Consider the following 24,004-nt stretch of genomic DNA (forward strand, 5'->3'; position numbering starts at 1 on the left):
TAATACGTAGCATATACAGGACATTCTATTTTTGCTATTTTAATAATAGAATAAATTTCTGATGAATTTTTTCTCAAATAAAAATAATATTAATAACATTTCAAAGATAATTTTTGATATCAAAAACTTTCAAAAGCAAATAAAATGAATGTGTAATTTCCCATCCAGACACAATCAATTTGTTCAGAAAAATTTATCTTATAATAAAAATAGAATGTCCTGTATAATAGACACATACTTTTAATACATCAGTATTTTTTGTAGATAATATATATATGTATGTATGTTTGTTTGTTTGTTGTGTGTATGTGTGTGTGCGCGCGCGCGCGTGTATATATCATGGGACAGTATTATTTACAACAATTTATTTTGTTATGAATAATCACATTTTTAAATACGAAATAAATTATAATTAAAAGGTTGTATAAAATAAACTAGATAATTATTTCTATAAATGTATGTATATAATCATATTAACAATGGATATATCTAATAATCATGACATGAAAATCAAGTAAAAGTGAGACAATAATATGAACATATTGATTTCTCCTTCTTAAATAAATTAAACAGGAATGTGTAGTAAAATAAAATCTTAGATATAAAAAGAAACTTTTGTGATATCAGTACAAGTATTACAAACAAATATAACTAATGAAAAATGATGATGATGATTAAGGATATCACTTTAACAAAATTCTGATTAATCGATGATTAATTTAACTGGTAGAATTGTGTGTACAATAAAATTTATACAATCGAATTATATTATTAATTTCTAATCAAATCTTTCATATGTCAAACGTTGGGAAAAAATCAATATTTTCGAAGATATTAACAAAATACTATAGATATTAATCAGAATACGATAGATAAATTAATCAGAATTTAATTCAGATCACCCTAAGAAGCATTTTTGACACATTTAATATCAGTAATTTAAAATAGAATATATAATGTACATAGAACAATATCGATTCACATAAAAGACGCTAAGCTCCCTTTATTCACAATATCTGAATACCTTATAATTGTACTTATAAGGCCTACATATGCATTCTTAATTATTTAAATGAAATATTTGAAATTATGAAACTTAATATTTGATTCTTTGGATTTAATATATCAAGAAAAAACTTATTAAAATTAAATGTATGATATAATTTATATATATTTCAATATTTATAATTATACAGAATTTGTCAGATATGTATAAATGTGCCAAATAGCAAAGATTAATAAATCTCTCTGCCATATCGCATAATAAGATAGTTTTGACTTATCAATGCATGCGCGTATTTCTTTTAATGATATAAACACGCGCAGGAAGTGTTATATCATTCTATTTTAACAAGAAGTAAAATAACTCGAATACACACATAGCGAGGAAAGACGAAACGGATTCGTAATTTTTATTCATTAATCCTTAGATACAACTATCAAAAACAAGCATTGAAGCATTAATTTATCCTGCACATTCACAGTTTTATCAGCTGGTCATGTCACGTCATGTGTAATTAAATTTACAGCACTATACACACAATAAAATGTAATTATTTACAAAAATTTACACCTCATTTTATCTTTGAGCTATATTATGCAAGATGAAGACATAAATCATTTACACTTTGAACTAGATAGGAATTGCTCCTGGTTCTAAGATGACCTGGTCCTAGATGCTCCTTTAAAATGTTATAATTTTAAATAATAATTATATAAATAATATTATATAAAGTACATTAGGAAACTTTGACCTTAATGATTATAAAAATTAAAATAATTGAGATGTAAATTTTTATAAATTATTCAATAAAATTATAAAATGTTTAAATGTAAACAATATTATTGTAAAACATTTAAATTTTATGCATATACAATTTATTTGGCAGAGAGAAGCTTATCTATATATATATAGATATAATATGATACATAAAAGGATCATAAAATTAATATAATATTATGACTATTCTGCTCTTCTTATATAACATTATAAAAAACAATCTGTTACAATTTGAATGTGAAATAATAGCAAAAGTATTATTCGATTTTCTGTCATTGACTTCTGTTTTTGCTGTGTGCTTTTTTAACTAATCTGTAACAAAATAATCATTTCTCCCCAAAGCGCAAAGCACTTTATACATTACATTAAAAACAAGTTATACGATCATTTACAATTTTCTATTGTTTTGCTTGTTAACGTCTTACGACACAGTGGACAAATGGGCCTATGGATAACTAGGCCCATGAACAATATCATTTTCTATGACAGTCTTTGACTTTGGCATTATTCTAAATAAAGCAACAAATTCTTCCATACTATATTGTAATATATCCCATTCCATTTTACACACATTTGATACAAACGTATAATATCATAAATGCATACAGTTCTTGTCAATTAACTAACTTAAAGCAAAATTATATCGGAAAAAAGCCTATTAGATATTAAGAGGGGAGGGAATTCACAGAAAACTTCTCTCAGGATCTTTTCAGATCATAACACATTTGAATCTGTACATCCATGATACAATTTATATTCGACATTATATTAAATATTCAATGAATGTTGTATGAAATTGCTATTGAAATACTGGAATTACAATATGTATCAATGTCATAGCTAAAATGAAATGAAAGCATGTTCGTGGGCTCAGCTACTGATACTTGGATGATTAATTATCACTCACAATCATTCACATAAAATGTTGGATTGCTCACCCAATTAATTCCTAATGATCAAACGATACTACTTGGGGTACTGCTAAAACCAATTGGTTGAGTATTTTCAACTAGTGTGGACCGCATGCTTGATGATGGAGCTGGAATATCCATTGCTGCTGTTCTCATTTCGCCAAAAGGTGCCCTAAAGTATAAATATCTTGTCTTAATTTTTTTTCAAGAATTCTTATTTCTTTCTGTCAATATAATACATAAATTAATTCTATATTTATTATTTCACAGGCACATACTTATATGAAAGTACTATTTCATAAAGAACAACCAATGTCATTCTATGACTAAAACAAAATGTCTATTATAAAATCCTAGACTTACATAATTTATCTTAAAATTATCTTCAAAATAACTATTATAAAAGTAAAAATTTTCATTAAAAAAAAATATATTATACAAATTTTCCTGTTTTCAAAAAAGTACAAAAAAGAGGGACACATATATCTGTAACTATATGTTTAATGACTGATTTTTAAAAATTTGGCTAGTATATTTCATTAATTGTACTAATAAAAAAATATCTTAAATACATAAGTTAGCAAATACATTCTTTTCTAGTTACAAATATTAATCAAACGATTCCAACATCTGAATTAAAGCATGTCAATATTGAAAAAATATTACTCAATGCACCAATATTATAGCAAAATGTTAAAAACATATATATTAAATAATGATAGGAATGATAATGTTAGTGCAAACTTACTATTGAGGACACAGTATAGTAGCATTATAATTAATTAGCTATATAGTTATATAAAAAGGAATCAATTGCAAATTTTTTAATATATATATTTCTTTTTTATATACTATATATAGTATATTATATATAATAAACAACTTATTATTATGCATGCCACAGAAAAATTATATTTTTAATTGAATATTCTTATAATAGTAATATTTCTAATATTAAAAAATAATTCTAATGTTTTTCTAAATGTTCGAATTATATTTGGAAACTGATTCCTTTTTGCATGCAATTATAAAGATATATTTGTTAATAAAATTTAATACTCATAACTATTAAGTCAAGACAAATAAAAATATAAGAACTTAATGTAATAATAATTTAGAATTTTGCATTATGTTTTATCTCAAATTAAATATCAACATAGTAAAAGATATACGAGATCATACCAATACATGTGTGTGTATGTGTATATAATTAAAAATTAACTGTGCAACATAATTTAAGTAGAAATATTGTATACAATACTTTATATAATGAAATGCTCATAAATGCTGAAACAAATAATGCAACGTGCTGATTAGACATCACTAATTTAACTCAATATTAAAAGATATCTTTAAATAGTGAGACTTGGAGATATTACAAATATAAGTCTTAGTTCTTTAGTAAAGAAATGTAAAATTTTTTTAATTTTAAAAGAATTTAGAAATTTAATTATTTTTCTTTTTTTTAACATCAATTAATACATTTTATCTCCCCATTAGTTATCTCCTCATTTAATACTCATTATATAAAAGATAATATCATATATAAATTATTAAATTCTCTCTTCAAATCTCGTTATTTTAAAGATGTTTTCAATTACATAGAATGTATGAAATAAAGTAGCAATATAATAAAATACGACAAATGGAAATTTGTTATGAAATGTTATAAAGCATTTAGATGCACAGTAGTAACATTAAATATTACATATACATATTATTGCCTGGTTAGTGAAGTGGTGCAATGAATATTTGATGATTTATGTAGGCCTCCAGACATCAGGATCCTCCATGAGAGTAGTATGGTGATCTGTAGTAGGAGGCACTGTACCCTGTGGGGAACCCACGCCCGACGTCATTCCTGCCGGGTCGGGCCTGGCCCCTCTGTTATCAGGTTACAAATTAGTATTTCATTATTAATGCTTAAAAACTTATTAATTTTGTTAATAACTTGGTTAAAATTAGAACCAAGTTCATCTTGTCTTATCAAAGCTGTTTTTGACACATTTTTCTTCAAATGTTTTTAAAAATGTTTATTTTATGAAAAGAAATTATTTGGAAAATAATCTTGTAAAATATTTATCCCACACAAACCAAAGCAAAGCATTAAAACAAAGACAAAGACAAACACAAAAATTGTTCTTCCACCTTTCCACAAGCAAAACATAAAAAAATTAAACTGTATTAAAAGACAAAATAGCACATCACACATTATACATAAATGTAATGTTACATCAATGTTAAACTATGTGATAAATATCTTGTTGATAGACAAGAGGAATAGATGAAATTAATAACTAATTAATTTACATTTTCTAAAAAATTTGATTTTAAGGATTGCAATGCTATCAGTCATTTTAAATTACAACCTCAAGAGGAAATAAAGCAATATAAATCTTTCTTGAAAACAGCCATATTAAATTTTTCATATATATAAAATTAGTTTGATTTGATAACTCGGTTTGATATACATATCAAAGTTTTATTGTGATATAATAGTATCGACAGTATAGTTCCTGATGCATTTTACAAATCTGCTTCATCAAATTAAACTCAAATTTCATTAATAAAAGATTATTCATGTGAATGTGATTTATACAATTTGTACCTGTAAATTTTATCATTCCTGATGGCATAATTAATGATTAATTTAGATATCCTTTTTTATCAATCTAAAGTTCTTGTTCAGTTATTCTATAAATCATACCTCATTAGGTTTACAAAAAAATTGTATCACTTACTTTTTGCCCAGAGACATCAATCCATATATTATACCCGTCGTAAATATCAAACCACTGCCAAATATACTACTCATTCCTGGACATAGGAAGACTGCTGGCAACGCTATTCTAGATCAATGAACATGAGAATATAGTATAATATATTTAATTCATATATAACATTATGTCAAAATGTCATAGTCCTTTATAAATGATAGAAGAAAATAAGATAAAGAAAGAGAAGACTTGTACTTACAAACAATAAGCGGCTGCTCTATTCCAATACGGTTTCTTCTCCACCCAATCACTTAAATTTTGTACAAAGTCGATGAACAAGCAGCAGCAAGGCGCTTCAATCATTACAACTAGGAAACCGGCTATCATTTGCCACATACCACTAATTAAGCAGTCGATCTGACCGAAAAGTATTGAGGCGCAATTCCAAGCTCCAAGAAAAATTGCGACTGAAAATAAATAAGAAAATCTTTCTACAAATTACGCTTCAGCAATTGCCAGCCTGAAAAGTCAATTTCTACGTCGTATAAGCCGATATTAAGATGTAATCACATATATACATGTATATAGAAAAAAAAAACAAATTATACTTTCCAAAGATGAAGCCTAAGAAAATAATTTCCATATTGAATATTCAAACAAAAATATCTCGCATGCACGACATGAAAAATTGTTGAACAACGTATGAAAAAAAAAGAGGGGGAAGGAGGAGAAAAAGATAAATAATGTAAAATAGTAAAAATCGCATTAAAAGACGTAATTTGTGATAATAGCGAACTCACTTATACTGCCTACGGTACCGAGTCCACGTCCAGCATATTTCATCCACCAGGGCACATCATCCTTGGCAACAGGGTCCTGTCCGGGCCTCTGCATAATCGATGCTATTTTTTCGCCGAACGACTGAAAAATGCAGACACACGATGCGATATATTACACAAGTCGCGTCGTCATTGACAGCACTTAAAAAGCGAATTACCATTTTTTCTCGACGTTATCCTTTTGTTCTCGTCAGCTGTGATCGTTGACAGCACCACTGATGCTGATATCCACCGATATCTGTTGATGTTGGTCGATGCGAGGAAAATCGACCCGCTAGTTTCGCCTTCCGAATCACGAGGGCGCGTCTATATATATATGCTATTTTTGCGCGCATTTCAAAAAAAAAGAAAGAAAACTTCCTTGTATATAGAAGATAAAACTAGAATGCAAAATTTTTTAATTTTTTTTACAAAATTTTATTCGATTACTTATCAAGAAAAATACATATATATATTCATATTAAAGTTAAAATATCAGTTGTTCTCTTTAAAATGTTAAAATTTTATTTTAGGCAAAAAATCTTTAATTTTGCGTTTTCTTGCTTGTATATAATTAATACAATTGAGTATATACACTAAAATACTTATTATTCGCAATAAAGAGTGCATAGAAATTTATTATTAAAATTTATATTCTAAAAAACAAGAGTTAATGTTCATATAATTAATTAAATTGTAAGTACATAAATATTCTTGATTTTGCATCAATTTGAAGATTTGTACAAAATATAAAATGTAATAATGAAAGAGTTTTATGTAATAACAAATATTAAATTATAAAACACATATAGCCTGACATCTTTTCAAATGAGAATCTATGAAACTATCTTAGTACATATAAAATATTTTAATACTACATTGTACACGTTTATATATAATAAATACAATGTGATGAGATTAAAAAAGAAAAGAAAAAGTAATTTTTATAATGAAGAAAAGGATAAGCGCTCTATACGTATGATACTTTATCTTTTACACAATAGATCTGTTCTTTTTAGCTGAATTGGCTACACTAGTTCAGAGGTTATCTTTTTTCTTCTAATGTCGAGCAAAAAAGATAACCTCTGAATTAGTGTAGCCAATTCAGCTAAAAAGAACAGACCTAATATATATGATACTTATTTGAATTATTGAATATCACAGAAAAAAACGGCACTCGTTTTGTAATAAGTAGTAAACTAACGTTTCCAGTTTCTCCAAATATTCTTTTGCATTGTTCTGTGAAACTAAAAGATCCTTCTCCAATCTATCAATTTCATGTTTGTAATCCGTAATCTTTTGTTCTGAAAGCTTGCTAGAGTTTAACATACTTTCTTCCACTTTTTGTTCTTCTTCTGCAATAAGTGACAATTGTTTTTCAAGTACTTCCATAGAATATTTATATTCATCCATAATGAGTAGTAAACTCGTCAGTTTACTGACGAGTTTTCTACTCATATATATATATATATAATAAATACAATGTAATGAGATTAAAAAAGAAAAAAAAAGAGTAATTTTTATAATAAATAAAAAAATAAACTCTATATGTATTTTTCTCTTTCACACAATATATGTATGATACTTATTTGAGTAAATTGACGAGTTTACATATAAAGTTTTTCTTCATTATAAAAATTACTTTTTTTTTTAATTTGTATTTATACTCATTATTGTATTTATTATATATCTTATTAACTTACAAAGCGAGTGTAGTTTTTCCTTTTTTTTGTGATAATAAATAATTCAAATAAGTGTCATACATATATTGTGTCATCAAAATAACGCATGCTTGCTGAGTTCACATCTATATATACGTATCTATATTATACGCGCATATTCCATCTTTTTTGTTTTCCCATTCTTCAATAGATCATCTCATCTCAAGCATGTACATAATATTTACAATGCAATCTATTCTTGACGTTTGATTCATTTTTTTCGATTTCTTAAACTTCGGGTCGGCATAGGTGGGGCCGGGGAAGGTTCGATGTCTGTGAACGACTCGTTCTCGAGGAATAATTTCTTTCTACGAGTACGAGTCTTCTCGACCGACACTTCCGGTGGCGGCAAAGCGACATGTTTCGTGCTACGTTTCGATTCGGAACCAGATAACTCTATGACAGGAATATCCTCTTGTTTAACAGGTTTCCTCCCACGTCGTTTGGGTTGGCGTTGAGCGGAGAGTCCTTCGTCTTCTGACGTAGTAGCATAATCGCCCTTTGCTTTTGTATTAGCAGTAATTTCGTACTTCTTCAATCTATCCTGAAGAATCTCTATACGGTTCTGCAATGTCTTATAATCGTCTTTATTTGGCGTAGGTGTTAATTGTCTGTGAAATAATTTCTGATAACTCATCACTTCCCTCTTCTGCATCTCCAATTCCTCCTGTTTCTCCTTCACCAAGATTTCATACTTAATCATCGTCTCGTCTCTATTCTTCATGAAAGCCTCCATCTCGCGTTCTTTTTGTGCTAAATTATTTCTTAGTTCGTCGTTTATATCTCGTAATCGTTGATTCTCTAGGTGCCGTTCCTTTGAATTCTCCTCGAGTAAATTAAATATTTTTGCGCTTCTCTCAGCATTCTCTAAACGAATGTTTAACTCCTTGGCGTATTGCTCCTTTTGTACAAGCATCTCTTTCACTTGGGTTAATTCGTTTATAGTGCTTTTTAACTCCGCCTCCATTATCTCAGTATTTTCGTTCCTTTGTATCATTTGCTTCAATTCTTTTTGTAAAGTTATGATCTCGGTATCTTTTTCTTGTTCCTTGAAAGTTGTTTCCTTTAATTGATTTTCAAATTCCAATAGTCTCTTATTATTCTCATCCAGTTCCTTTTGCATACTGTCTTTCTCCATTTGACATATTTCCATGTTCTTATTTAACTGCACAATGTTATCCTTTAACTCGACTATAGTATTTAGACTTTTTTCCAATTCCAATACATCCTCTGCATGTTTATCAATTTGTTTTGAATTTATTATATCTATATTATCGTTTTCCTTTACTGAAACAAATTTATTTTGTTTATAAATGCCTGTCTCTTTTTCCTGTTTGCATTTAAATATATAGTTATCAAATTCTTTCCGAATCGTTTCCAGATTCTCCAAATATTCTTTTGCATTGTTCTGTGAAACTAAAAGATCCTTCTCCAATCTATCAATTTCATGTTTGTAATCCGTAATCTTTTGTTCTGAAAGCTTATTAGAGTTTAACAAACTTTCTTCCACTTTTCGTTTTTCTTCTGCAGTAAGTGACAATTGTTTTTCAAGTACTTCCATAGAATGTTTATATTCATCCATAATAGTTTTATTCGAGCAATCTTTTTCTTTTAAAGTCTGCACTGTCTTCTTTATATCGTCTAAATCGTCGGTTAGTTTTTTTACTTTTAAACATTCCTCTTCATGTTGTCTTTGGATGTCATTGTACTGCATACTTAGTTCTATCAATTGTAACTTTGCATCATCATCAACTTCAACAGTCTGTACGGCTTCTTCTCTTAATAAAGGTACTTCGTTAGTTTGAGTATCTTCCTCTGTTGTTATAGTTGCAATAGTCTGAGTGTCTTTTTCCATCTTATTTTCAATATCGTAGTTCTTATCATTTGTTATGTCTGTCTGGCAACCTGTTTCCACAAATGTTTGTATAGGTTTACTATATTTAATATTGGATGGCAAAGTTTGTGGTTCTTTAGAATTTCTTTCTGACTTTTCTATAGAATTTGAATCAATTTCTTCAGTTTTATTATCAGATTCTTTTGCATTTGCTTTTTCCTGCATATTTTCTGTAGTATTATCCAAATCTGATACATCGTCGATAATCAATTCTTCTTTCACAATAATCTCTTGATATTCATCTTGAACAGATACCTTTGGTGCCGGTTGCTCTAAATAAGATTCAAGTAACTTAGACTTTTCCTTCTTCAATTGAGTAATTTCCTCTTGCAGTTGTAATATTTGGTCCTTAGCATCGAATAATTTTTCACTTTGGCTTTCTAGTCTTTCTTCTAGGAGCTCAACTATTCTGGTTTTTTCTGTCAAACAAATATTAGCTTGTTCAAGTTGTGATTCTAAATCTTCAATTGTTTCTTCATTTTCAATTATAGTCTTTGCTTGCTCATCAATACAATTATCTTTTTTTCTTAAGTCACAATTAATAGTAATATATTCCTCCTTTGCTTCATTGAGAAATTCTTTGAGTTTTTTTACTTGGTCCTCTTTAGCAAGCAATTGTGATGTAATTTTTTCTATATAAGCTTCACCTTCTTGATTAAAGCAAATATCTTTCTGAGCAGCTTCTAAAAGACTTTTCGCTACTTTTAAATCCTCTTTTGATAGTCCCAACTCAAAAGAAACTTTATTCTTTTCTACGATCAAAGTTTCATTTGTTACTTTTAGTTCAGTTAACATCTTCTTCAAAGTTTCATTCTTTTCTCTCAATTGTACATTCTTTCTACCTATTTCTTCCAAAGTTAAATCAAGATCAATCTCTTCAATCTCATCATTATCATCATAATCGCTACGACTCCTTTTATTTTTACGTAATTGATTTAACTTTCGCTTGTAAAATTCTTCAACTTGTTTCACAGACCATTCAAGAGCATCTTCATGTTGAGTTTCCACATCATTAATACGTTGTTTCCAATCAACTTCGAGATCGTTTATCATCGTAATGTACTTCTCAGCCATTTCCTGTCGACTTTGAAAATCTCGGATTAAAGCTGAATTTTTTAAACTAGCAACTTCCTTTCTCAGTTTTTCATTTTCATTCATGAGATCTAGATATTCTTCTGAAGTAACATATTGCGAAACTACGTCTTCCGCGCTGTCTGTCTGCTGCCAGTCTACACTTTCTAATTCTGTTGAATCCCAATCAATTACTTTTTGTATATTTTGTGTAATTATTTGCGAAAACCTAGATTTTAATTTCTTCTGTATTTGCTTCTTCTTTTCTATAACAATTTTTTTCGCAATAGCAGCGAAATTTAAGACATTTTGAGTTTCTAGATAAAAGTTTGGTAGAGGATCGACATTAACAATCAAAGCTAGATGCTCCTTTCCTGATAATGCACGTTGAAATAATCTGGTTAATTTAGATTCTCTGAACGGTCCGATAGCATCCGTTTTCGTTCTTGTTAATTGTCCTTCGTGAATAGATTTTAAGCATCTGCCTAATACTAGTAAACTAGTATTAATATTTTGCGCTTCTTTCAATCTATCCCCAATGTTCAATGTTTTCTTCAAACGTTCCGAGCCCGCCAAATCACAAAAAGAAAATCTATAATATTTAATATTACTATAAATATTTTAATAATATAAAAAAACATTAATACTATATATATATATATATGTATGTATATGTATAAACAATTGAAAAATAAAATTAATTTTTTTTTAACCAAAAGAAAATTATCATAACTCAGAAAAATGTTTTAAAATTTTTCTTTAAACTTTGTCCCATAAAGATCTAAAGATTAACAATATATCTTATACATAAATCATTATAAAATAGAATAGAATAAAAAACAAAATATACATACGTGCTCACTTCAACGTTGTCAGGTAAACTTTCTGCATAATATTTTAACAATATAATTGTAAATATACAATGAGATCTAGAACTTTTTGCATTTAATGCAGTTCCGGCTATTTTCAAATTATATTGTCCTGCCATCAAAATCTGATAAGCTTCCGCTGCTGAATTCACATAAATAGTTTTTAATCCTTTGATAAATGCTCTGCCAGTAGAGTCTGCTCCCAATTTTAAAGGCATCTTCTTTTTTTGGCATTCACTCGACAATAAATCGTATGCAATTTCATTATAAATTTCTGCAAATGAAACCCATACTGAATAATGAGCATCATAACATTGACTAGGGCGAATTGATTCTTCTTGCAATAATTTTTCCATTTGTTTATAGGAATTCATATACTGATGCTTATCCACAGAGCTAAATGTTAGCAATTTAGTTTTTGCTTCAAGTTCCTGTGCACGTTCAAGTGCATCAAGAGTCACTACATCACAATAGTGCAAAGGTTTATAAGCTGGATTTGGTCTTGCAGTAATATTATTAAATACAAATTCCAGTGCACGTGGTATTAGTCCAGGTGAAGTAGTGGTTCCTTGCAATGTATATGATTTTCCCGAATTTGTAGTCCCTATTAAATCAAATTATTAATATAAATTAAACATTCATATATAACAAAATAACATACACAATATCTCTTACCATATGTCATTATAGTGCAGTTATGTCCAGCTAAGAAATCAATCATTTGCGGCTGTACTGATTGCTCAAATAATTCCAATTGGGTAGTTTCTGGCCCAAATGTTTGGGAAAAGGTAAATTTCCTGCATACAGTCTCATTACTTTTTGATTGCTTAATACAACTTGTATTATTATCCAATATTGGTAATTTTGTAACCAATGTAGTAGAGTCTATGATCTTATATGCTTCTTGCTGTTCCTCGGTTAATTTTGATTTCTTTGGAAATGGTTTAAGTCGAAGGTATACCTTAATGGTTTGTAAGGTTTGTGAGTCAGAACGTTCAGATGTATTTTCATTGGTGGAATTGGTTTCTTCCACTTCGTACAATGAAAGTAAATTCTTCCTTGTATCTTTTGATGGAAATGGCCTCTGACTGTATGCTAAGATACTTGGATCTCTGCCAAATAAATAAGACATTTCCGGATTTTCTGATGGATGAATTGAATCCAATGTATTCTCCATCTGCATTAATTTAAAGAAATATATGTAATTATACAAAATTATTCAATATGTATTTTGCTTTGCAAAGTATATAGAACTATCCATAAAATTAAATATATAAAACAATTTTGACAAAAAATTAATTTTATCTCTAGTAATTTAAAAAAAAATATATATATACAAATTATAATGCACTATAAGATTTTATAAAATAATCAGAATATACTAAAATTCAAAATTTTACTCATATATAACAATGATACTATAAAATTATTACCGATTTTATTTATTAAACATTTTCTTCAACACAGAATTTTTATGCTTCAAAATATATAAAATATATAAATTTTAACAAAATTATCAATGAAGACAACATACAATAAACTTATCATGATTGTTTATCATGATTTTATAAAAACCTTGATTTAATCATATGTTCATTCTAACATATATATGTGCACAAAATATATAATCATACACATTCTTACAGAGACTTGCATATTATTTAAGGTGATGCTGGAACCTATTCTATTTTACTGATAAAATGTTAATTTGTAATTTTATGTTTATTTTTTATTGCTTTTATAATATTAAAAATTCTTTTTAGAGATAGAAGTATATACATTAATAAAAGCATAGATAGTCCTTTGATTAAAAAAAATAAATAAATAAAAGAAAAAATTTCGAAAATTTACTGGCAAGCTATCAGTTAATATAAATATTTATTTTATATTAAAGTTATACAAATTTGCAAGTACAAAATAAATTCAGGAGAGCAAGGAGGGTAAAAGATATTTCTTTGTACATATATTGTGAAAGAATAATCTTTAAAGGAAACCTTTAAGATTGAGTTTAGAGATTTAGCGTTGAAAAATAACATAAAAAAGAGCAGTAAATAAGTTTTTAGTATATGTTTTGTACATACTTAGTATATTTATTTAGTGTAGTTTTTTAGTATATATTTATTTAGTATAGTATATTATTATGTAGTATATATTTTGTAAATATTGTAAATAAAGTTTTTGGTATAATGTGTATATATATAAAAGCAATAAAAAATAAAAATAACATTAGAAGTAACATTATCAGTAAAATTTATACAGACAGAGTCAGCTCCAGCATCATCTTCATTTGATTTTTTTTATTATTTAATTTCATTATTTTTTAATTGACTTTCCAACAATAAGTAATTCACAACCGCTTTCATTCGCAAACGTACCTCATTAAATCGGTCGAAAGACAGCTGCAGTCTCGAGAACAGATGTGTGTTTTTTACGTAGTCGTGCGCGCAAAAGCAAAGAAAGATTTGCTGAAGAAAATACACAAAACTGCGCAATATTTACTTCTTTCGCACGATCACGTTCGTTTCGCTTGCTCGTTCCCAAACGGTCGTACAATTCTGAAATTTCGTTTGAAGAAACGCTTTCGCCAGATTGGCGATGAATTCAACGACGTTGCTAATTGGTCCAATCGCGTGGCGGCACTGCTCGACGTCAACCAATCGCGACGATGCATTTGACGTTTTGCACGCCGTTTCCTAGTTACTTCTAGAGACTCTAGCGAAGATGACAAGGATTTTATGAAAACGCGTATGGTGCATTCATGGCGAGCTCTTTAATATTGCGGCGTAAACTGTGACAATTGATTTAGAATGAGATTCTGTGTTTTTCATTATTGAAACGAATTTATACGCGATAATAACTTGTGTGAGAGAAAAAAAAAATATAATTGCAAAGATCTTGTGTGTTAGAAATATAATTTATTTGTAAGCTGTTTGAAACAGACGAGCTGAAAAATTAGCTGGTGTTTAATTTCTTATTGTATAATCATTCATTATCGTTAATTATTTACAACGAGGTATGTATTAAATTCTCTGTTTATTGCTTTACAATTGAATTTGTGTATCTTTAGGTCTTTTTTCTGGTGCAATGATTAAAATTGATATTCTAACCTCTTTGAAACGAATATTTGATATATGCTTTTTTAGGTCTTTATATCTTTTGTTATATATTCAATTATTTCTTACAAGTATGAAAATTTAATTATTATCAAACAGGATGGCGGATGCTGCAACGGACAACTCTGGCAGACTTATGAAAATGGAGGTGGATTACAGCGATACTTGCGATACAAAAATTCCAGAATGCAAGAAGCTTGCATCTGAAGGAAAGCTGCACGATGCTTTAGATCAATTGTTAGCTTTAGAGAAACTTACCAGAACCGTTAAGTATATGATTAATATTGATATTGTCAGGTATAAATGTTTGTATATATATTGTTACACAGAAACTTTATCTAAACTGTTTTATATAGGGTGCTGATATGGGATCAACATCAAGACTTCTTGTAGCCATAGTTGAAATTTGCTTAGAGGCAAAGAATTACTCGGCACTCAATGAACATATAATCTTATTGTCAAAGAGACGTTCTCAGCTTAAACATGCTGTTACAAAGATGGTACAAGAGTGTTGCACTTATGTAGATAAAATGCCTAATAAAGAAACTATGGTAAAACTGATTGAAACCCTTCGTTCAGTCACAGAAGGAAAGGTAAATATATTTTGAACTTTTCAAACTAAACTAATTAAAAAACTAATTTTTTATGGCAAGAAATGGTTTTTAGCAACGAAGCTTTATTACTGAAATATATTGGAGCTATTTTTGTAATTTCGATTTTGAAACAAATTCAGTATCTCCTTACATTTTATTTTCATTGTCAAGACAGTGTATTTTGAGATATTTTAAGATTATTTGACAAAAACAAAATTTATCAAGCAACTTGGACAAAAATAATTAAATCTTACTAATTAATATATTACTAATAATTAAATTTATATAATTTATATTAAATAGATATATGTAGAAGTGGAAAGAGCAAGACTTACTCATCGTTTAGCCAAAATAAAAGAAGAAGAAGGAGACATTGCAAATGCTGCATCTGTAATGCTTGAATTACAGGTATATATTTATAATCTGCAGAAATTGGATTTTATTAATACAATTATTGCATATTCATTACAAAAGCAATCTAACTTTGCTATCATAATCAATTATTTTATATTGCAGAAAAGTTAATACATTTTTGATTATATTATTAAATTTTATTTATAGAATTAATTGTTACAGCAAGAGAAACTTTTTGATATTTAATAAAATATGTACAGCAAATTATTTTTAACAAATATTTCTGCTGTTTAGTAATATGTAATAAATCTTTTTTAATAGAGATATTACTTCAATAAAAGTTACTTAAATTGTGTAAATTAGAGAATGTAACATTAAATAGCATATCACATATAGGTGGAAACATATGGCAGTATGTCACGTCGGGAGAAAGCTTCACTTATTTTGGAACAAATGAGACTCTGTCTGGCAAAACAAGATTTTATGAGAACACAAATCATAGCAAAGAAAATTAATGTTAAATTCTTCACTGACGAGAATGATGAGGAAACCCAGGCTTTGAAATTAAAATATTACGAGTATGTACATTATGTGTTTAATACACAAAATTTATTATAGAATTTTTTAAGAAATTACTTATTTTATGTTTAGTTTGATGATGGAACTAGCTCGTCACGAAGGTTGGCATTTGGAATTGTGTCGACATAATCGAGCAGTATTAGAAACACCAGCGATTCGAGACGATCCAGAAAAAAGACATACTGCACTTTCTCGAGCGGTTCTTTATCTTGTACTTGCTCCGCACGAACCTGAGCAGGCTGACTTGACTCACAGATTGCTCGCTGACAAACTTCTCGACGAAATACCCACATACAAGTAATAAATTATAAATCACTTCTCAGAATATTTAAAATATTTATTTCTGATTTTAAATAATGAACTATCTACAGAGAATTATTGCGTTTATTTGTAAATCCTGAATTGATAAAATGGTCGGGGTTGTGCGAGATTTATGAAAAGGATCTCAGATCGACCGAAGTCTTTTCTGCTTCAACCGAGGAAGGACGCAAACGATGGGCAGACTTGCGGAATCGTGTTGTAGAACATGTAAGTCTTTATATGGCTCTAGAAGTATGTTTAAGATTTTTCTGATTTATACTATTGAAAAATCTATTTTGTTTAATCTATTTCAGGAAAAAAAATTACATGATATTTTGCTCCTGACAATTTAATTTTTTCTTTCTTTTAGAATATTAGAATTATGGCCAAGTATTATACCAAGATTACATTAACTCGCATGGCTGAGTTACTTGATCTTCCAACAGAAGAAACAGAAGCATGTCTTTGCAATTTAGTAGAAACTGGAGTAATCAGCGCACGCACGGATCGTCCAGCTGGTGTAGTTCGTTTTACTGGTACGCAAGAACCAGCTGCTCTCTTAGATACATGGGCTGCATCGTTATCGAAACTGATGGGGCTTGTAAATCATACTACACATTTAATTCATCAAGAAGAAATGTTAGCTATTGCGCAATCTTAAAATTGGTATATATATCATATATTGATGTATATTGATGTGTTTCTTATATACATTTTATTTTCATGCAACATTAGCACACTTTATGTACACACTTATTTACAAATTTATACATTTATTAACACAAATCAACTAATCACATTATTTTGGAATTGCAAAAGTGCAATAATAAATATTTTTCTTGTGTACTTATAATTTAAGAATCAAATTTTAAAAAAGGTATAATTCGCTTGAGATATGGAAATTTCCTGTGAAAAGCAAATGCATTGTGAATAATTTTTTCTACTTTGATCGACTATTTTAATACAGTATATAATAAAAATGTATTTAAAAAATTGCTTTTTATGTTCATATTGGTAATATTAAAATAAGAATAGATCAATTTCTTCTTGCTTGAATTAATCTGAATCCAGATTAAATATTGATATGATTAATAATAGAATTCATTGTAAATGCTCTTTCTTTTCAAAATTGATCAATCTGCATTTATTTAGTCTGGACCCGGCTTTTTATTCTTTTATAAGTTGCGCATATGTGCAGATTTAAGGCTGGTTTATATTCATATAACAGAGTTTAGCGATTCAAGCATAGCGATTGGTTGTAAAATAGAGAATTCTTGCAATTATATAGAGACTTCAGAAATTCCCCATTTGACAACCAATTGCACGTCTGATGAATTTGTTGTGTAAAATGTAAGATAGCCTTTAGCAAACACGAGATAAAGTTATAACAGTAATTTCGCATTTTTGTGTAATGCGATTGTAATAAAAAAAATATGCAAGGTATGTATAAATGATGTTAATATTATACAATAATAAGGCGCAATTAATGTGAAGATATTAATAACTATGTCTCTATTTCAGAAATATTAATTTAAATTCTAAAATATATTGGGCTTAGATATGCATCCTTGAGTTGTGTATGAAGGATGATAATGCAAAAACGTCTAGAGAAGAAGTGATGATATTAAATTATTTTCTATCAATTTGTCAATGAATATGAATACAACAGTCATGAGATATTGTCCTCCGAACATAACTTTTAATGACATTTGGGTGGATCATGGTGTGTCCAAGTGTTTTATGGACACAATCAGCACTGCTATAATTTCTTTATATTTAATTATATTTGGATCCATCCAATTATGGATATATCGCAAGTATGGAACAGACATCGATGAGAACACATTGCTGAGAAGCAAATTGTATACTTTGCAGAAGTTTTTCTTGTTCTTTGTTCCCTTCTTGAGTGTACTGAGGATAATTTTACAAGCTACAGTCTTGGATGATGGGATGGTCTATGGCTATATGGTGAGATTTGTTGTATATATAAGTTTTTTGAATTATATGTTTATTATTAATTTTATATTTATTATATATTTATTTTATGTATTAATTTTATATTTATTATATATTTATTATGTTAAATTATACCTTTATTATTATAATTAAAATAGATATGTTTTGATATGCTATTTTTGATATGATTTGATATCTTAGTTTCTAGAAAGAGAAGTTATTTATTCTCGCATAAGATAAATATAAGATAAGATAAATTTTAAATATAAGACAAATTCGAAATATCTTTGTAAATAATCACTAATTCTTTTGCAGATATTTTCGACAGTATTAACAGTAATTGTTTATCCATATTCGATCTATATTCTGAAAATTGAAAGACACAAACTTTTACCAAGTGTACCGCCACATGGCCATGGATTGGTTCTACTGGGTTTTTGGACTTTGGCATTTGTTGCTGAAAATCTTGTTTTTATTAACATTGGAAAGTTGGAATGGTGGTTCCACTTAAACTCGTAAGTTTATAGAAGAAAAAAAACAGATTGCATTTACTTTGTGTATGAATGGATAAGTCATATAAAAAGATAATTTTTTTTCAAAGTATTCTTTCACTATTAATCGATTTTATTTAATTTAAATTTGATTTTTTTTACAGTTTAACAGACCAGATTGAAATGGCTTTATTTGTTTTGCGTTATGTTAGTAATCTGTTAATTTTTGCTCTTGGTCTACGAGCTCCTGGCATAGCTGGTATTTTTGATTCTGATTATCGAACGCTTAATGATGACTCAACCTTACATTCGCGATATTATCAAAGAGTAAGTAACATTATTATATATTTTTGTAGTATATATAATTAGGAAATGTTATTAATTTTATAGTGATATTTTTAGAGACAAGATAATGTTTCTACATGGGTAAATCTGTGGTACAAGATTAAAGTCTTAGCCCCATTTTTATGGCCAAAAGATTTCTTACTTCAGTTAAGAGTGATATTTTGCTTAATGTTATTACTATCTGGACGTTTGATAAATCTTTATGTACCAATCTACAATAAAAAGATTGTGGATAGTGTTGTGATTGAACCTGTGAAATTTAGGTATGTAAAAATGTAGTTGTAAGATTTTTCATTTATTTCTATTTATTATTGATTTTCAATATATTTTTCTTGTGCCATTAATCATCAGTTATTGCTACTTCTTATTATAGATGGGATATAGTATTGATATATGTGCTGTTCAAATTTTTGCAAGGCGGTGGTACAGGTGGTATGGGTTTATTAAACAATTTGAGATCTTTTCTTTGGATTCGTATTCAGCAATATACTACTCGTGAAGTAGAAATAGAATTATTTAAGTGAGTTAAATACATCTCTTTCTATAATATTAATTCTATAAATATTAAAATTGCATCACAAAACTTGCTCTTATCACTATATTTAGTAAAAAATAGAATATATTTATATTTCATATATAATGTTTTCCAGACATTTACATGGATTAAGCTTACGATGGCATCTTGGGAGAAAGACTGGTGAAGTATTAAGAGTCATGGATCGTGGCACAGACTCAATTGATAATCTGCTTAATTATATTCTTTTTTCAATTATGCCCACTATTATTGATATTATAGTCGCTGTCATATTTTTCGTCAGTGCATTTAATAAATGGTTTGGTCTCATCGTTTTAACGACTATGATTCTCTATATTGGTGAGTGTAATATAATTGAGAGTATATTATTCTATAATATATTTTGTGACCTGTTATATTCAATGAGTAACATTAGAACATAAATTATATAATCGTAAAAGTAAACAATAAATTAGATTGTCATAGTAGAAATTGGTGGATTGCAAATTATTAATTTTAATTTTTTGTATATAATGTGTAATTTTTTACCAAAGTCTTTCTTACAATAAATTTTCAATTTAAGCTGCTACGATTCTAATCACGGAATGGCGTACAAAGTTCCAAAGGCGTATGAATTTGGCTGATAATGCTCAAAAAGCACGTAGTGTTGACAGTTTACTTAATTTTGAAACAGTGAAATATTACACTGCCGAGACATACGAAGTGGACAGCTATAAAAATGCAATCTTAGATTTTCAAGTACAGGAGTGGAAATCGAATATTACATTAAATATTTTGAATACTTTGCAAAACATAATTGTCTGTGGTGGTTTACTGTCTGGATCTTTGCTATGTTTACATATGGTTAACAATCTTAATTATTATAAAAAACAATTTTTAATTATAATAGTAAACTACATTGATACATTAATTTTTTCGTAGGTTGTTTTCCATGAAGGTTTAACGGTTGGGGACTACGTCTTGTTTGCTAGTTATATAATACAACTTTATGTACCATTAAATTGGTTTGGAACATATTACAGGTAAATTTAATTGATTGATTATACATTAATTGTAAATCTATCATTTAAAACAGTTCATTTATTTGAATAAATTTTTTTATTCAAAGGGCTATTCAGAAGAATTTCGTCGATATGGAGAATATGTTCGAACTGCTCAGAGAAGAGCAAGAAATACTAGACGCACCAGGAGCCGAAATATTAGATGTTAAGCGGGGACAAGTGGCGTTTCACAATGTGTCGTTTGGCTATACCCCGGAAAGAATCGTGCTTAGAAATATTAGCTTTACCGTCCCTGCAGGAAAAACTGTCGCATTTGTTGGTCCATCTGGTGCTGGAAAAAGTACCATCATGCGACTACTATTTCGCTTCTACGATGTAGAACAAGGCGAGATATTAATCGACGGGCAGAATGTGAAAACCGTTAAACAGAAGTCTCTGAGAAGTGCCATAGGTATTTTCTGTATTATGCATTTTTGTTTTCTTTTGCCGATCTATTCGTTTACTTGACGATTATCTGTTAATATTGATAAAAAAATACTCATCTCGTAATTCGTATCAGGTGTCGTACCGCAAGATACAGTCTTATTCAACAACACTATAAAATATAATATTCAATATGGTCGTATTGATGCACCGGAAGCAGATATAATCGCTGCTGCAAAACATGCGGATATCCATGAAAGGATCCTCACGTTTCCAAACGGTTATGAAACACAGGTTTGTTAAATATGATACATTAGAATTAGATTCTTTTATATTAATATAATTTTTAATATAATTTTTTCTGTACTTTTTGTTACAATTCCTCATCTCTTTCTGTTTTATCTTTATTAATTATTGCTTCTTATCTAACAAACATATTTTAAGATAAATTTAAAGATAAATTTAAAGATGTATTTATTATATAAAGAAAGAATAAATTAATAAATAAAGAAAGAATAATTTATATTTGAGTAAATAAAATTGCTTTGTAATTACTGTACTTATAAAATATTTGTAATTATCTTCTTGCAATGGATTTAACTTAAACTATTTAATTTTCGTTTAGGTCGGTGAAAGGGGACTTAGGCTCAGTGGTGGTGAGAAACAACGCGTCGCAATTGCTCGTACAATATTGAAAGCACCTAAAATAGTGCTACTGGATGAAGCAACGAGTGCTCTAGATACACAAGCGGAGCGTAATATACAAGCAGCATTGAATAGAGTATGCGCTGGACGAACTACTATCATAATAGCGCATAGATTATCTACGATTATTCATGTAGACGAGATCATTGTCCTTAAAGATGGTGAAATTGTTGAAAGAGGTAAACATGAAGAATTAATTTCATGTAATGGTGTTTATAATGCAATGTGGCAGGCGCAACTTGAAAATAATCAAGAGAATGATGAGGATGAGGAAAGTTCTTCTAAACATGAAAAAAATGCGACGTCCTAATTAGTAATAAGTAAAAATCTATAATAGAGTTTTATTTTATATATAAATATTATATGTATATATACACATACACACACATACATACATATTGATATATGAATTATATGTTTGTTGTTACATACGTATATACATATATTATATATGTGCGCTCGCGCGTGTATATATACATATAGTATTTGTTGTTAATATAAAGTTATTAGTTTTATATATATTTAATTTCTGAATGAAAAAAAGAACTAATGAATAAGTAAATGGCAACTTTATATAAAAATATTGTCTAAATGCTCATGGAAGGCTAAGGGACTACAAAAGGATAATGTTCATTTATATGTAGATTAGATTTTGACGCAAGAGAATATTCTTGTTATTTGTGTAAAATTGACTTCTAGTTATTCTCTAGTTAATACATTTTGGCTTTTGATGGAAAATAGATGTAATAAAGTCCTCCTAATTTTAATTTTGCTTTATAATTCTTATTACAGTATACACAGCATTGCTCGATTCATATTTTTTTATCCTTCTTTCATTCCGTTGTTATTCCTGACATTATTTCATTCGCAAAAGTTCCATCCGGACTCCAACCAGATTCATCAATAGATGCAACTGATACACTTGGCCGGTTGCTGCCCCATGCAAAATAATAACTCGCGATAAACGCCCATGTCAATATGTAGAACACCTGGGTGGTAATTTTTATTGTTAATAATTAATGTGTTAGTTTGATATTTATATGTTAGTTTCAAATTTTTTTTAAATTTAATACATTTTATTAAGATATTTAAATGTGGAAAGAGTTCAAATTATAGCTTCTCAGAAATCAGTTTACCTTAGCTGTGACTGTACTCATATTATTTCAATAACTATTTACATTTCTATTGAAATCTCTTTTTTTAGATTTCTCAATTTATCTGACAGGCATTCAAACCGAAACCGAAACTCAGATATTCTTTTTTGTTCAAGACAAAAGATTGTGAAATTGAATTTATATACTTATATATGTATATGGGTATGTAAATATTTTACTCATATAGCTACAATTTAAATTTAAATAATTTAGTAGATAATTATATTTAGATAAATTTATGATTTTAAGAAAAAGTTTAATTAATCAGCAAAATCGAGTAATACGATAAATTTTAAAATAATGATTCTATATGTTATTTTAAAAGTAATAAATTAATTATTGTCTTATTATTGCAATTTTTATACAAATAAATATTTCGTTAGCAAATTAGAATATAGATTAAAATATATCGAATTTTCCTTTTTGCTGATTTCTAACAATAAATATAATTTAATTATCATTTTCTAGAAAAATATAAGGCCGTAATAGAATGTTTTTCACATAATTTTATTTCGTAGCGCGTTAAATATTTTATATGTCATATGTCAATAACCAAATACGCAATTGTTATATTATGTATTCGGCCTTCGCGGTGTATATTAGTACGTGAACAAATGCATACTGTTATTTATATGCAGTCGTTCGGCTGTCATTCACGTGGCGAGACTCGAGCG

At 28.3% G+C, this 24,004-nt stretch overlaps 4 protein-coding genes across 5 annotated transcripts; 2 read left to right on the forward strand and 2 right to left on the reverse strand.

The window, feature by feature from the left end:
• Nucleotides 1-1,380: 1,380 nt before the first annotated feature.
• fwe (calcium channel flower) lies at nucleotides 1,381-6,535 on the reverse strand. Of its 2 annotated transcripts, XM_085487839.1 has the most exons (6): nucleotides 6,406-6,535; nucleotides 6,209-6,329; nucleotides 5,668-5,875; nucleotides 5,433-5,540; nucleotides 4,416-4,575; nucleotides 2,799-2,863 (listed from the first exon to the last, which is right to left on the reverse strand). In XM_085487839.1, the coding sequence occupies exons 1-5, from the start codon at nucleotides 6,406-6,408 to the stop codon at nucleotides 4,452-4,454; spliced, it is 564 nt and encodes a 187-aa protein (XP_085343965.1). In that variant the 5' UTR covers nucleotides 6,409-6,535; the 3' UTR covers nucleotides 2,799-2,863; nucleotides 4,416-4,451. The 2 variants fall into 2 exon arrangements, with proteins under 2 accessions (XP_085343964.1, XP_085343965.1); XM_085487838.1 differs by lacking the exon at nucleotides 4,416-4,575 and having other exon boundaries at nucleotides 1,381-2,863; nucleotides 6,406-6,534.
• Nucleotides 6,536-7,075: 540 nt separating this feature from the next.
• Nucleotides 7,076-14,359, reverse strand: LOC146720853 (uncharacterized). The gene is made up of 4 exons (XM_085487827.1): nucleotides 14,157-14,359; nucleotides 12,457-12,958; nucleotides 11,767-12,385; nucleotides 7,076-11,504 (listed from the first exon to the last, which is right to left on the reverse strand). The coding sequence occupies exons 2-4, from the start codon at nucleotides 12,956-12,958 to the stop codon at nucleotides 8,159-8,161; spliced, it is 4,467 nt and encodes a 1,488-aa protein (XP_085343953.1). The 5' UTR covers nucleotides 14,157-14,359; the 3' UTR covers nucleotides 7,076-8,158.
• A 139-nt stretch (nucleotides 14,360-14,498) lies between these two features.
• On the forward strand, nucleotides 14,499-17,573 carry Rpn5 (regulatory particle non-ATPase 5). The gene is made up of 8 exons (XM_029316425.1): nucleotides 14,499-14,794; nucleotides 14,994-15,159; nucleotides 15,251-15,487; nucleotides 15,791-15,895; nucleotides 16,238-16,419; nucleotides 16,493-16,717; nucleotides 16,792-16,948; nucleotides 17,091-17,573. Exons 2-8 carry the CDS (start codon nucleotides 14,995-14,997, stop codon nucleotides 17,379-17,381), a joined length of 1,362 nt encoding a protein of 453 aa, XP_029172258.1. The 5' UTR covers nucleotides 14,499-14,794; nucleotide 14,994; the 3' UTR covers nucleotides 17,382-17,573.
• A 331-nt stretch (nucleotides 17,574-17,904) lies between these two features.
• Nucleotides 17,905-22,943, forward strand: Hmt-1 (ABC transporter ATP-binding protein/permease Hmt-1). The gene is made up of 12 exons (XM_029316412.2): nucleotides 17,905-18,160; nucleotides 18,242-18,688; nucleotides 18,992-19,191; nucleotides 19,332-19,494; nucleotides 19,570-19,775; nucleotides 19,886-20,032; nucleotides 20,163-20,386; nucleotides 20,610-20,890; nucleotides 20,969-21,069; nucleotides 21,156-21,499; nucleotides 21,608-21,765; nucleotides 22,097-22,943. Exons 2-12 carry the CDS (start codon nucleotides 18,371-18,373, stop codon nucleotides 22,484-22,486), a joined length of 2,532 nt encoding a protein of 843 aa, XP_029172245.2. The 5' UTR covers nucleotides 17,905-18,160; nucleotides 18,242-18,370; the 3' UTR covers nucleotides 22,487-22,943.
• The last annotated feature ends 1,061 nt before the right edge of the window (nucleotides 22,944-24,004 follow it).

Source organism: Nylanderia fulva, unplaced genomic scaffold (genome assembly GCF_048542155.1).
Source record: "Nylanderia fulva isolate GAGA-0341 unplaced genomic scaffold, ASM4854215v1 Scaffold6, whole genome shotgun sequence".
Classification (NCBI taxonomy): Eukaryota; Metazoa; Arthropoda; class Insecta; order Hymenoptera; family Formicidae; genus Nylanderia; species Nylanderia fulva.

Coding starts and splice junctions, on each gene's coding strand:
- fwe (XM_085487838.1), bottom strand. Junction 5,876..6,208: donor CGGTACCGTAGGCAGTATAA/GTGAGTTCGCTA, acceptor ATTTATTTTCAG/TCGCAATTTTTCTTGGAGCT. Junction 5,541..5,667: donor AGAGCAGCCGCTTATTGTTT/GTAAGTACAAGT, acceptor TCATTGATCTAG/AATAGCGTTGCCAGCAGTCT.
- LOC146720853 (XM_085487827.1), bottom strand. CDS start 12,958: ATGGAGAATACATTGGATTCAATTCATCCATCAGAAAATCCGGAAATG. Junction 12,386..12,456: donor CTGCACTATAATGACATATG/GTAAGAGATATT, acceptor TTGATTTAATAG/GGACTACAAATTCGGGAAAA. Junction 11,505..11,766: donor GACAACGTTGAAGTGAGCAC/GTATGTATATTT, acceptor TAAATATTATAG/ATTTTCTTTTTGTGATTTGG.
- Rpn5 (XM_029316425.1), top strand. CDS start 14,995: ATGGCGGATGCTGCAACGGACAACTCTGGCAGACTTATGAAAATGGAG. Junction 15,488..15,790: donor GTTCAGTCACAGAAGGAAAG/GTAAATATATTT, acceptor TATATTAAATAG/ATATATGTAGAAGTGGAAAG. Junction 16,718..16,791: donor GACGAAATACCCACATACAA/GTAATAAATTAT, acceptor AACTATCTACAG/AGAATTATTGCGTTTATTTG.
- Hmt-1 (XM_029316412.2), top strand. CDS start 18,371: ATGAATATGAATACAACAGTCATGAGATATTGTCCTCCGAACATAACT. Junction 20,033..20,162: donor GTAGAAATAGAATTATTTAA/GTGAGTTAAATA, acceptor AATGTTTTCCAG/ACATTTACATGGATTAAGCT. Junction 21,070..21,155: donor TGGTTTGGAACATATTACAG/GTAAATTTAATT, acceptor TTTTATTCAAAG/GGCTATTCAGAAGAATTTCG.